At 40.4% G+C, this 12,327-nt stretch overlaps 2 protein-coding genes across 2 annotated transcripts; one reads left to right on the forward strand and one right to left on the reverse strand.

Moving 5' to 3' along the window:
* The first annotated feature begins 1,566 nt into the window (after window positions 1-1,566).
* LOC138903673 (uncharacterized) lies at window positions 1,567-5,396 on the forward strand. Its single transcript, XM_070192116.1, has 3 exons — window positions 1,567-1,968; window positions 2,070-2,198; window positions 5,337-5,396. Exons 1-3 carry the CDS (start codon window positions 1,567-1,569, stop codon window positions 5,394-5,396), a joined length of 591 nt encoding a protein of 196 aa, XP_070048217.1.
* Window positions 5,397-10,814: 5,418 nt separating this feature from the next.
* On the reverse strand, window positions 10,815-11,676 carry LOC104087300 (uncharacterized). The gene is made up of 2 exons (XM_009591719.1): window positions 11,307-11,676; window positions 10,815-11,191 (listed from the first exon to the last, which is right to left on the reverse strand). Exons 1-2 carry the CDS (start codon window positions 11,674-11,676, stop codon window positions 10,815-10,817), a joined length of 747 nt encoding a protein of 248 aa, XP_009590014.1.
* Between the last annotated feature and the right edge of the window lie 651 nt (window positions 11,677-12,327).

The raw sequence follows: 12,327 nt of genomic DNA on the forward strand, positions 1-12,327 counted from the left end.
CGCATTCTTGCGGATGCCATTAGGGCTATGCAATGCACCGACGACTTTTCAACGGTGTATGATGGCTATCTTCACTGACATGGTGGAGGATTTTCTTGAGGTCTTCACGGATGACTTTTCCGTGGTCGGGAATTCCTTTGATGATTGCTTGAAAAAGTTTGATAAGGTCTTGGCAAGATGTGAGGAGACAAACTTGGTATTGAATTAGGAGAAATGTCACTTCATGGTTGAGAAAGGCATTGTCCTCGGCCACAAAATTTCAAAGCATTGTATTGAGGTCGACAAGGCCAAAATAGAGGTGATTTCTAAACTCCCACCCCTACATCCGTGAAGGGAGTGAGGAGCTTCATGGGTCATGCGGGGTTCTATCGCTGTTTCATCAAGAATTTTTCCAAAGTGGTGAACCATTGTGTAAGATATTGGAGAAGATGTCAAATTCCATTTCAATGAGGATTGCATGAAGGCATTTGAATTTCTCAAGTTCAAATTGACTACTACTCTTATTATCACCGCACCGGATTGGAGCTTGACTTTCGAGCTCATGTGTGACGCAAGTGATGTGTCGGTCAGAGTGGTTTTGGTGCAACATATCAACAAAATCTTCTATCCAGTCTACTATGCTAGTAAGACCATGAACGATGCCCAAGTCAATTACACAGTGACCGAAAAAGAGCTACTTTCTATTATCTTTGCTATGGAGAAGTTCCGCCCGTACTTGATGGGTATAAAGGTGATTGTCCACACCGATCATGCGGCGCTTCGGTACTTAGTGAGCAAAAAGGATTCAAAGGCAAGGTTAATGTGGTGAGCTCTTTTATTGCAAGAGTTCGATCTAGAAATTCAAGACCGCAAAGGCAGTGAAAACCAAGTGGTGGATCACTTGTCTCGCTTGGTGGAGAAGGAGGGGAGGCCGCATGACGGACCTGACATAAATGATTCCTTCCCCAACAAGCAACTTCTAGACATTTCAATGACCGGGATGCCATGGTTCACCGACTTAGCAATTATCTTATGAGTGGTATTGTACTGAATGAGTTCTCTTCAAACCAAATGAAGAAGCTCAAACGGGATTGCCTTGACTATTATTGGGATGAACTGTATCTCTTCCAAATTTTTACCGATGATGTGATTTGACGATGTGTGCCGGAGGAAGAACAAGTGGAAAATCTTGAGGCTTGCCACTCTTCACCATATGGTAGTCACCAAGGTGGAGCGAGAACGGCGGCAAAAGTGTTGAGTTATGGATTCTATTGTCCTACCCTCTACAAGGACGCTAGTGATCTAGTTAAGCCTTGTGATGAATGTCAAAGGGCCAGTGGGATTTCTAAGAAAAATGAGATGCCCCTCACCACCATCTTAGAAAATGATATTTTTTATGTGTGGGGCATTGATTTCATGGGGTCGTTCGTAAGCTCTTGTGGGAACACTTACATTTTGGTAGCTGTGGACTATGTGTCAAAGTGGGTGAAGTCGTGGCTTTACCCAACAACGAAGCTCGAAGTGTGGTGGCATTTTTGAAAATGAACATCTTCACAAGATTTGGTACTCCAAGGGCCATTATAAGTGATGGGGGATCACACTTTTGCAACAAAGCTTTTGATACCTTACTCACCATGTATGGTGTCACTCACAAAGTCTCGACCCCCTATCACCTTTAAGCAAGCGGGCAAGTGGAAGTCTCCAACCAGGAGATCAAGAATATTTATTTCAAAGACAGTGAATGACAACCGGATGGATTGTTCAAAGAAACTTGATGAAGCTCTTTGGGCTTATAGGACAACTTACAAAACACCGATTGGTATGTCTCCATACTGGTTAGTGTTCAGAAAAGCTTGTCACCTTCTGATGGAACTTGAGCATAAGGATATGTGGGAATTAAAGAAGCTTAATTTTGAGTGGGATGTCACCGCTAACTTAAGGGTGGAGCAATTGAATGAGCTTGATAATTCCGGTACCATGCATATACAAGTTTTTCCTTATACAAGGAGAAGATAAAGTACCTCTATGACAAGTACATCCGGAACAAGGAGTTCAAAGAAGGTGATCTTGTGTTATTGTTCAATTCTCAGCTACAGATGTTTCCGGGAAAGTTGAAGTCTAAGTGGAGTGGTCCGTTTGAGGTTATGGATGTGACACCCTTTGGTGCATTAGACTTGAAGAATAAAAATGATGAAGTGTTTAGAGTCAAAGGTCACCGAGTGTGTTACACCCCATGTTTTCATACGTAAAAGTACGCCATAAGTAAATTGATGAAAGCTCGGAAATGAGATATTACATCACGCATTTTCGTACGTTAAAGTTTTATCGTAAGTTAATCGACGTATGTTGGGGAATGGGATTATTTTGAGATTATAATCATTATGCTATTTCAAACAAGTGACGAGTAAATTCGGGAAGGTGAGAAGGTAAGCAAATAGAAGAAAATGAGTTTCGTTAAAGGTTTTCAATTTGGGATAAAATACGGGCTGTGCGATAATACCCGATATTTATGGACTAGTACCATATGGCTATGATAGTAAGGTGTATAAAGTGTATTAAAAGTGAGTAGTATTTTAAGTAATTTGAGATAATTCCTATTTATGTGGATAATTGGGTAATTATTGGTTAGTGAGATTAATAAATTATCAATAATTTGGATAACTTTAAGAGGGCAAAACGTGGTAGCCCTCCTTTAATATTAAGATGACTCTTAAAGTCATACTATTATGTGGCAAAGTCTAAAACGTGAGTCACACATCCACTTTCAAGAAAAGAGTTACAAGTCCATTCTTAAGAAAGAAATACATATCTTTCTAACCTCTTAGAGAGTCTCAGCCAAGAACGTTACTATACAAATCACTTTCTAAGAAAATAGCAGTGTTAATTCATTTTTCAAATAGCAACATTATTGCTAAGTTCTTAAGGAAAAGTTTCGACCAAAATTTTCTTTGCATAGCAACGTGATTGCTTCGAGCTTTTCATACGATTTGCTCCGTGTTTTGTCGCAATTAACGTGTGTTAGAGGATTATCAAGAGAATCGACTCAGGTATGTTAAGGCTATCCTTTCTTTTCTTTTGGCATGATCAATACGATACAAACAAAACGAGCAAATGCACAATTTCCATAACTGACTCTATTCATAGAAGTACTAGGGGTGTCTATATTCTTTATTCCCCATGTGAATTGTTATTATATCTTCTGTTCATGGGTCTCAGAAAAATACATATTTGATAAGGTTTTTCCGAAAGGCATATTGATTTTTTTGACATTCCGAGAAATTTTATTAACGTATTTCTTATGAATTTCATGCATTTATACATGTACATTGACCCATGATCAGATGTCGTTATATACGTATTTATATATGTATATTATATGTATATGGGATATGAAAAAAGGTTATGGCGTTATATACGCACCACCGTCTGATCAGTTGGTATACGTTGATGAATTGCCCACAGTGGCCGAAATGATATGATGGGATGCCCTCCGAGGCTTGATAATGTTATGAACGCATATACCTATGCATGGTATGACATTATAAAAATTAAATGATTCACAGAGCTATGTAGAAGTACATGTCGAGTCTTTTACTCCATGTATCTCTCATGTCTATTATTTAATGGTTTTCATTCCTTACATACTCGGTACATTATTTGTACTGACACCCCTTTTGCCTGGGGATGCTACGTTTCATGCCCGCAGGTCTCGATAGACAGGTCGAGAATCCTCCAAGTAGGCGATTAGCTCAACGGAAGATGTCGGTGCACTCCATTTACTCTGGAGTTTCTTGTTTGGTCAGTATGTTTTAGATGTATATTGTTTGGTATGTCGGGGCTCTGTCCCGACCTTTATGACAATTATATATTCTTAGAGGCTTGTAGACAAATGTCATGTATATGAAAGATTGTACGGCTTTGTCAGCCTATGTTTTGAGTTTATTAATGATCATGTTAGCCTATTAGGCTTGTATGTCACGTGTATATGATGATGTAATAAGAAAGATACGTTACGTCGGTACTCGGTTGAGTAAAGCACCGGTTGCCCGTCACGGCCCATCAGTTTGGGTCGTGACAGAGTGAAACATTATCTTGGAAAGGTTGATGACGGCCATGTCGTGGAATTAATTCATTTTAAGTGATTGATGGTAATCTGCGTCGTGCCGCGATATTAAATCAGGAGCTTCTTGGGAGGCAACCCATGTTTCTTTTTCTTCTTTTTAGCTAGGTTTTGTTTTGTGCTAACTGGGTTTGAAGTGAAATGCAGGAATGAGTGTACTTTGCAAGAACTGTGCTCGAAAGAAATGGCTAAGTGTTGAAAAAGTGCGGACCTCACAATATTGAATGCCACAGCAGAAAGGAGTATGTGGCCGCAAAATTCTTTGTGTGACCGCATAATTGGAGACCTAAAAATGCAACTCTCTGAAGTTTGAAATTGTAGAGAATTGGCCATTTTGCGGCCGCACTTGAAATTGTGTGGTCCACACAAATATCTGCGTCCGCACTCAATTTTGTGCGGACCGCAGACTTCAGAAGGGAACAGGTAAATAGTGCGGACCACACACAAAATTGTGCGGCCGCACTCAGCTACACTTTTGACCTAATTTGGTCAACCTATAAATAGGACCTCCTCACATTGTTTCAAACTTTACGCACTCTGAACTCTTGACACCAAATCAAGCACAGTGCACAAAAATTGTTTCACACTTCACACTGATTTCATCAGCCTAGATTCTCCATTGCATCCTTCATCACTCGTATGTTTAATTTATGTTTAGATTTTTCAAATTTTCTTAGTTTTTGTTCTTATTTAGTATATTTATTTTTAGGCCTAAAATGTGAGATAATTAATCATGCATGCTTTAAATTGTGTGGGTAATGTCATATGTACTCATTGGGGGTTGGGTAAATCATGTATCGTGTCTAAATTGTAAATACCATGTCTAAATTGTGCAAAAAGTGAAAAATCTAAGTTCAGTGCCGTTGAATGTTCAATTGTGCGGCCTCACATGAAATTGTGCACTCCGCAGATCCTTAGTCAGGGCAACAAGTTATGCATTCAATGTGCGGACCATACTCAAAATTGTGCGGTCGGCAGAAAATGAACTGTGACAGCCGAAAAATGTGTGCGACCGCAGATTCAAACTTCAGAGAGCCAATAGTACCAAGCCTAGACTTGTGCATTCGCACTCAAAATTGTGAGGTCCGTACATCAGTTGTGTGACCGCACTTTAAAATTATGCGGTCTGCACAAGGCACTCTACGACCGCACTTCCCCTTTTTCAACAATGGTTTTCCTGCAACTTTTCACAGACTGCTTATGAACCTTAACTGACTCATGTTGCTTTATATTGCAGACAATGGTTCGATCAAGAGGTAGAGGTGATACTTCTAAAGGGAGGGGTGAAACCTACTGAGGCCGAGGCAAGGGTACTTAACCTCTTGCAGTGCAAAAGAAAGCAATAGCCAAGAAGCCAACCACTGGGAGATGTAGGGCCACAGAGCCCTTAGAATCTAGTTCTTATATCCCATCTAGGGAAGCTTCTGATGGCCACTCAGTGGAGGAACAACCTGAGGCCCAATCTAAACCACCACACTTCTCTGGGAGATACCAACTCCGCAATGAACCCTCCACCTCAGCAAGTTCTTTTGAGGGTTAAGAACCCTCCTCTACACACACACACCCTGCACCAGTCACAGTGGATGATGATGTTGATATACTAGATGATGGTAGAGAGGGTGACACTAGTGTGGGCGGCCTAGAGAGGTCGAAAAAGAATGAGGTATGGGAAGATAGATTTGTGAGCTTGACGACATTTACAAAGTTCAGAGATTGGTGGCCCCAGAGATCGCTCACACTTGAGCCACGGTTTCTATTGAAGGATTTGGATAGATTCAATCCAAATTTGGTTAAACAGTTCTGGGAGAGAAATGGATGGATATGGTTCACTTAGAGCGTTATGGATGCCAAAGAGCATTTGGTACGAGAATTCTTTGCCAATGTGGCACACATCAAGAAGGGTACTAAAGCGACCAAGGTGAGGAACTTGAAGGTTAGATTTGATCAAAGCACTTTGAACACCTACTTGGGGTTCGAGGAGGTGGAGCCAGTCCAGTACTTGGAGAAGTTTTTGATGAATGATGCAGCTCGCCCTTGGCTAGCAGAGATCTTGGCAGCTCTAGGACTACCTCCACAGTGGATCACAGCAGGGGTTCCCATTGCACGGGCTACCCTCAACTTTGAAGAAAAAGGGTGGCAAACATTTGGTGGCATCTATCATGGCCGGGTACCCAATCAATGTGGGTTCCATCATGTCGGCCAACATGTCAGTAGTTGTCAAAAAGGGTGAGAGCTCCTACCCATATCCCAACACCCTCACAGAGTATCTTACGGATGCAAAGGTGGAGCCGAGGAGTTTTGATACGAAGGTGCGGGCTAAGAAGCCCTTCTCCTGGTATTCTTTGATGGACCTGGGGAACCCGAAGCTCAAGGGTAAGGCAACTGCTACCATAGGCCAGTCTGATGAGCCATCGGTGGTGGTTGCAGATTTAGCTGCTATGTCTTACATAACTTCTGTGCCCTCCACAGCCGCCGGTCCTTCCACCGAGATAACTGACATGCCACCACCTCCATCTTCTAGACCATCAACATCAGTATCAGTTCCCTCATCCTCCACATATCCACTCACTGTTCTATGAGTCTCCCAAACATTGGTGAATCTCAACAACTAGATGCAGACAACCACTACAAAGCTGTCTAACATATACAGTGTTGTTGCAGCACAGTCTTCTACCCCAGTAGTACCACAAGTTCCTTTGTCAGTGGAGGAAACATTGAAGATGATCTTGGACAATCAGAAGACCATCATGGATACATTGGTGTCAGATGGGGGAGCTATTGAGGAGTTGAGTAAACAAGTGAAGAAGATGAGGAAATCACAGGCCTCGATGAAATCAGTGGACAAATTGAGACGTGAGGTGAACAAGATAGCAGTAGTTGGTGATCTTCCATTTGATTTACTGATGGAAACAGATCCATCAATATCAGTAGACCCAGTAGCACCTTCAGCACCAGTGGCACCAGATGGCCAGTCTGACGAGCTAGACCTTGCTGCCCATACTGCTGAGGAGGTGCTTCAAATGTTCACTAACCCCGGTGCTCCCCAAGTAGAGGATGATGAGATCCAGTTGGAGGAGCCTGAGGGTGGTGATGATTCTATGCACACTGAGACCACATAGGGAGTTCTCTTTACTCTCTACCCATCCTTATTTTGATTTTTATTAAGCATTGAGGACAATGGTTATTCTTAACTAGGGGGTGGTCTATTTTGATTGATTTGATATGACATTGGCTTGTAATAACTATACTACTCTCCTTTTATCTTTATTTTCTTTTTCATTATGTATATATTCCTCCCTCTCTATTGATGTATATATTCTCTTTCCCACTCTCGATTTGTATATTTATTTTCTACTTTCAGTAGTTTATTTCATAGCTTCTTTATTTTGTTTTCTTAGTAGTCTAACTTCTTATTTACTTTAATAGCTTCTTTTTATGTTTAAGTGATCAATAAGACTTTGGTTTTCTTAATGCCACGGTTCTTTCCAAAGGTGGTTTTTGTATGAACCGGGTGACTCTTCCCAAAGATGGATGGCGTGACAACCTTCTTAAGGGATTAAGTCCGTTTTTGATATTTAGGTAAAAACAGTAGTAATAATGAATAAAAGGGTCAAACATGCTTCACTTGGTACCAACACACGTAACTACACGCTTATGGTTAAAAATAAGTTCTTGGAAAGAAATGGCTCTAGTTAGTGACCTTGTGACTCTTGTGTTGACTTAGGCAATCATCAAGTGGTTTAATTGAACCATTAGCGATTTTCAATCTTGAATACGGCTATTATGGGCCCTTGACTCTATCCTTTTTAACAATCCAGCTGTGTGAGAGGTGAGATGTTGTGTTACAAGTCCAAGTACCCGTGTGAATGGTCTAGAACTTGCCCCGAATGTGTTTCTAGGAGAAATTCTAAGTTTTGCTTCGCTTGAGAAGTGATTGTAGGCTCTCCTTGACCCATTTTGAAATTTTTCATGGCCCACCAATGCTGTTATCCTTAGTCAACCCTTTTGAGCCTAAAGCCTTTTTCATTTGACAACCATGTTACAAGCTTTTACCCGTTTGTTAGTGACCCTCTCTTGGCACCCGAGCTTTCCTTAGCACTCATGAGAAAAAATTGGCGAAAACATAAGTTTGGGGGGAGAGACGAAAATTTTAAAAGTGGTATCAAGGTACAAAAAGAGAAAAGAAATGAAGAAAAGGAAAGGCAAAGAAAGAGAAAGAAAGAACAAAAGAAAAACACAAAAAGAAAGTGAATAAATTGATGAGTTGAAGGGATTCATAGAAAAGCAAAAGTGCAAAGCATGGAGAAAACAAAGAAGGAAAAAATAAATATCATGACCATGAAAGAGTGATGTCAAGTCTCTCTAATTCCCCTAAGGAAATAAAAAATGACTCAAAGAGTCGGCAAAGCATGAGCCAAAAAGAGAAAATTGAGTGCTTAAGAAAAGACGAACTCATTCTATTCCAACATTTCCTACCTTAGTACAAAAGCCTTTGTTACATGCCGAAAAGTCCCTACATGATTTCAAGCCGAGTGAGCTTACATTAGTGGTGATTTACATGAGGGGCAAGCATATGGTACTTAGAGTCGTACTTGTGACATTCTTTTGAGAGTGATGAGCAAACTTTTCACAAATCATTGAATTGAGTGATACATTCTTAAGTGAGATGGGATAACAGATAGTATATGAGGAGGAGTTTTGGATCCACAGTGACCTACATGAAAGTGCGAACTTCCTTGATGAGCAAAGTCAACTCTTGATGCTCAAGTGTCACATTAGAGCTGTTTGTGCTATTATCTTTAAAACATTGACTTGTTGATAATTCATGAGTGTGTGGGTAATTGTTGGTCCCAATTGATATGTGTTTGATTCACATTAGCTTAGCTGGAATAACTCTTTTCTTGTAGAGGTGGGAATTACCTTATTTGCTTGAGGACAAGCAAAGGCTTAAGTTTGGGGGAGTTGATAAGTGGGGATTTTGACTACTTATTTGCACCCTTTTTACTTTTGCTTTAGTTCAAAAATGTTCAAAGGTATTCCCGAAAACTGATAAAATATGCTTACTTGCACGACTATTGGAAAATGAGCCAAAGTGATGAAATTCAACTCAACAAGGAGTGTTATTGAACAAGAACAAAAGTGAAGCAAAAAAGACAAAGTGCGGACCGCAGAATTTTGTCTGTGGCCGCAGATCATGAAGGAAACTTGACAGAGTTGCTTTGAAAAGTACAGACCGCACAATAATTGCACGGCCACAGAAGACAAAGATCAAAGAGTTTCAAATCAGAGACCATCAAGAAGTGCGGACCGCACAATAATTATGCGGCCGCAGAAATCAAAAGTGCGGCCGCATTCAGAATTGTGCGTTCCGCAGAACTCAAGAAGTGCGGCCGCAATTCAGAATTGTGAGGCCACAATTCAAAATTGTGCGGCCACAGAAGCCACTCCTATCAAGAACTACAGCAAAGTGCGGACCGCACACAGAATTGTGCGGCCGCAGAACCTCCGAAAGGGCAATTTTGTCCAAAAATTTCAGCTGTGTATAAATAGTTTTTTTGATGAAATTAGGTTACGTTTTGAATATCTGAAAGTTGGTAGCCGTTTTTCTTTATTGTTTTAGGAAACGTTATGATACTTTATCAATTTTACATTGGATTTTCATCTCTTTATCATTTAATATGAGTTTAATCATCTTTTCTCCTTTATTTTCTTCATCACCCACTATGGCTAGCTAAATTTCTAGCTAGGGTTGTAACCTAACCCTAGTGTGGGTACCTAATGGGTATTTTATTTAGGTCTTGTTTATGGTTGGGTGTGTAATATATAGCATAGTTCTTGCTATAATTGTAGAATTACTAGTTGCAAACATTGATTCAAGCCTATTTGATTTAGTCTCTACTTGAGAAAGAGAGACTCAGTGTCGAAAAACTTGGCTAACAAGAAATTGGGATGAACTCAGGAAATTGATTGCCCCAATTAAAGTTTTGAATCTAGAGATAGTAAAACCCGACTTAAGCATTTATCGAGTGTTTTGTGAATTACCTATTTGGACTTGAGAAAGTCAAATTGGGCAAAACCACTCTATTACCGAGAGGTATTGAGTGGGTAATTATGTGTTGATTACTATGTTACACTCGGACCAATGAAACCATCTCTAAAGCCCACAACCCATTAGGCAAATACCTAGGTGGAAGTCACAACCCTAAATCTTTTACATAATTGAAAAACAACACAAAAAATATCATTCTCTATCTTTACATTTGTAAACCGTAGCATAATTTAGAAGTAGAATTAAAACAAAGTATGTGGAAGTTCATCTTAGACACGTTATGCGCTTAGTCCGAATATATACCTAATCCCATCTACGCCCCCTGAGGAATTGATCCCGACTCCAAGTTGGGTAATTATAATTGCAATCGACCGCTTCACAACCCCAAACTGTGGTGTGATTTTGGGAGAGATCAGTTGCACCACTGGCTTGCTATTTTCTTCCAACAGAATTTTGTGCATGCAAATGGCTGGACGGATTCCTTGAATATCAGCTATGCTCCAACCAATGGCCTTCTTGTGCTTTGATAGCAGCTCCACCAGTTTGTGCTCCAGTGTACCTGTCAGGTCAGCAGAAGTAATCATAGGAAAATTGTTAGTTTTGAGAAAAAACATATTTCAAGTGAGTGGAGAGGACTTTCAATTCCACATTGGGCTTAGAAGCCTCCTATTTTAATTCCTCCTCATCAACCACTTGATCCTCAGTTTCAAAAACTTCAGCCTCTTTCTTTATTTCAGGATCTTCATCCTCCACTATGCTAGAATGAGTAATACACCTCTCTAGAGTATCCCCCATAAGCTTGTCAAACTTGTACTTTTCAACCAACTTTCCAATGAAATCTAGCTTGAAATACGAGTAGGCAGACGCCTCATTAACTGGGTATTTAATCATTCTCTTAATCTGGAATACCACTTTCTCATATCCCACTCTGAGCATAACCTGCCCCTCATATATATCAAGGATGGCTCTAACTGTACTTAAAAATGGCCTCCCTAGAATTAAAAGCACCTCCTTATTCACCTCCATATCCACAACAATAAATTCTACGGGGAACATAAACCCACACTATAATATCTTCAATGATTTCCTCAGGCAGAATGGTGGTCTGGTCGGCTAGTTCTAGGGACACTTGTATTTATTTGATCACTCCAAGTTCACCTTCTAGTTTCCAGAATACAGACAGAGGCATTAAATTTATAGACGCACCCGAATCACAGAGAGCCTTGTCAATTTTTTCACTCCCCAACGAGCATGGTATGGTGAAGCTTCCTAGGTCCCAACACTTTTGGGGAATTTTGTTTTGCAATATGGCACTGCAATGGGCATTCAGCTTGACCACTGTTGTCTCCTCTAAATTTCTCTTACTAGACAAGATTTCCTTCAAGAACTTTGCATAAGCAGGCATTTGAGTGAGTACCTTTGTGAAGGGAATGTTTACATAAAGTTGTTTGACCATCTCCAAGAATCTCTCAAAATACTTGTCAAGTTTTTCCCGTTTCATCTTTTGAGGGAACAGTCGAGCTGGCATTTGTCTACTTTTTTAAATTTCCTTTTGTACCCTGCTATTCTGGCTCTTTTGCTCTTCATTATTTTCCTCTGCTGGTGTCTTAGTCTTCGTTTTAACCACCTCCGATTTAGCCTTCACTATTGGGTCAGTCAATGCTTTTCCACTTCTCAAAGATACAACTTTGATTGTTTCCTTCAGGTTCTTTTCAGTGTCGTAGGGAAGAGTCCTAAGAGCCCTCTCAAACAACAAATTTGCAATCTATCGCATTTGCCTTTCTAAATGCCGGATAGCCATGCCCTGAGTCTCGAAATTTTCATCTATTTTGTTAATGAATGCCTTCATGAGATCTTTCATATTTGACTGATTTGGCTGTGATGGCTGGTATTGCTGCCTCTGCTGGTTCTGAGAACCTGGTGGTCCCTGACCCTAGGGTTTGATATTATTTTGTTGCCATGAGTTCAATTTCCCATTAGGTGAACTCCACGAAAAACCTGGATATCTTTGACCAATAGCATTAAAGTTGTTTCCACCTTGGTAGTTTACTCTATTAAAGTTCCCCACATCGTTGACCTCCTCAGCTGTAGATTGACGCTCATGTGTAGGGTGTCCCATCCCACAGATGTCACAACCCACCTGTGGTTGGGTTTGCACCTGATCCATGGTTAATTGCTT

This window comes from Nicotiana tomentosiformis, chromosome 12 (genome assembly GCF_000390325.3).
Source record: "Nicotiana tomentosiformis chromosome 12, ASM39032v3, whole genome shotgun sequence".
Lineage (NCBI taxonomy): Eukaryota > Viridiplantae > Streptophyta > Magnoliopsida > Solanales > Solanaceae > Nicotiana > Nicotiana tomentosiformis.

Bases quoted from the DNA above. Each gene is read 5' to 3' on its own strand.
- LOC138903673 (XM_070192116.1), top strand. From the start codon at position 1,567: ATGGGGGATCACACTTTTGCAACAAAGCTTTTGATACCTTACTCACCA. The intron at 1,969-2,069 runs GTTTTTCCTTAT...TTCAATTCTCAG, and splicing joins CCGGTACCATGCATATACAA to CTACAGATGTTTCCGGGAAA. The intron at 2,199-5,336 runs GTGTGTTACACC...TTTATATTGCAG, and splicing joins TTAGAGTCAAAGGTCACCGA to ACAATGGTTCGATCAAGAGG.
- LOC104087300 (XM_009591719.1), bottom strand. From the start codon at position 11,676: ATGCCAGCTCGACTGTTCCCTCAAAAGATGAAACGGGAAAAACTTGAC. The intron at 11,192-11,306 runs GTGAACTTGGAG...TGTTCCCCGTAG, and splicing joins TGTATTCTGGAAACTAGAAG to AATTTATTGTTGTGGATATG.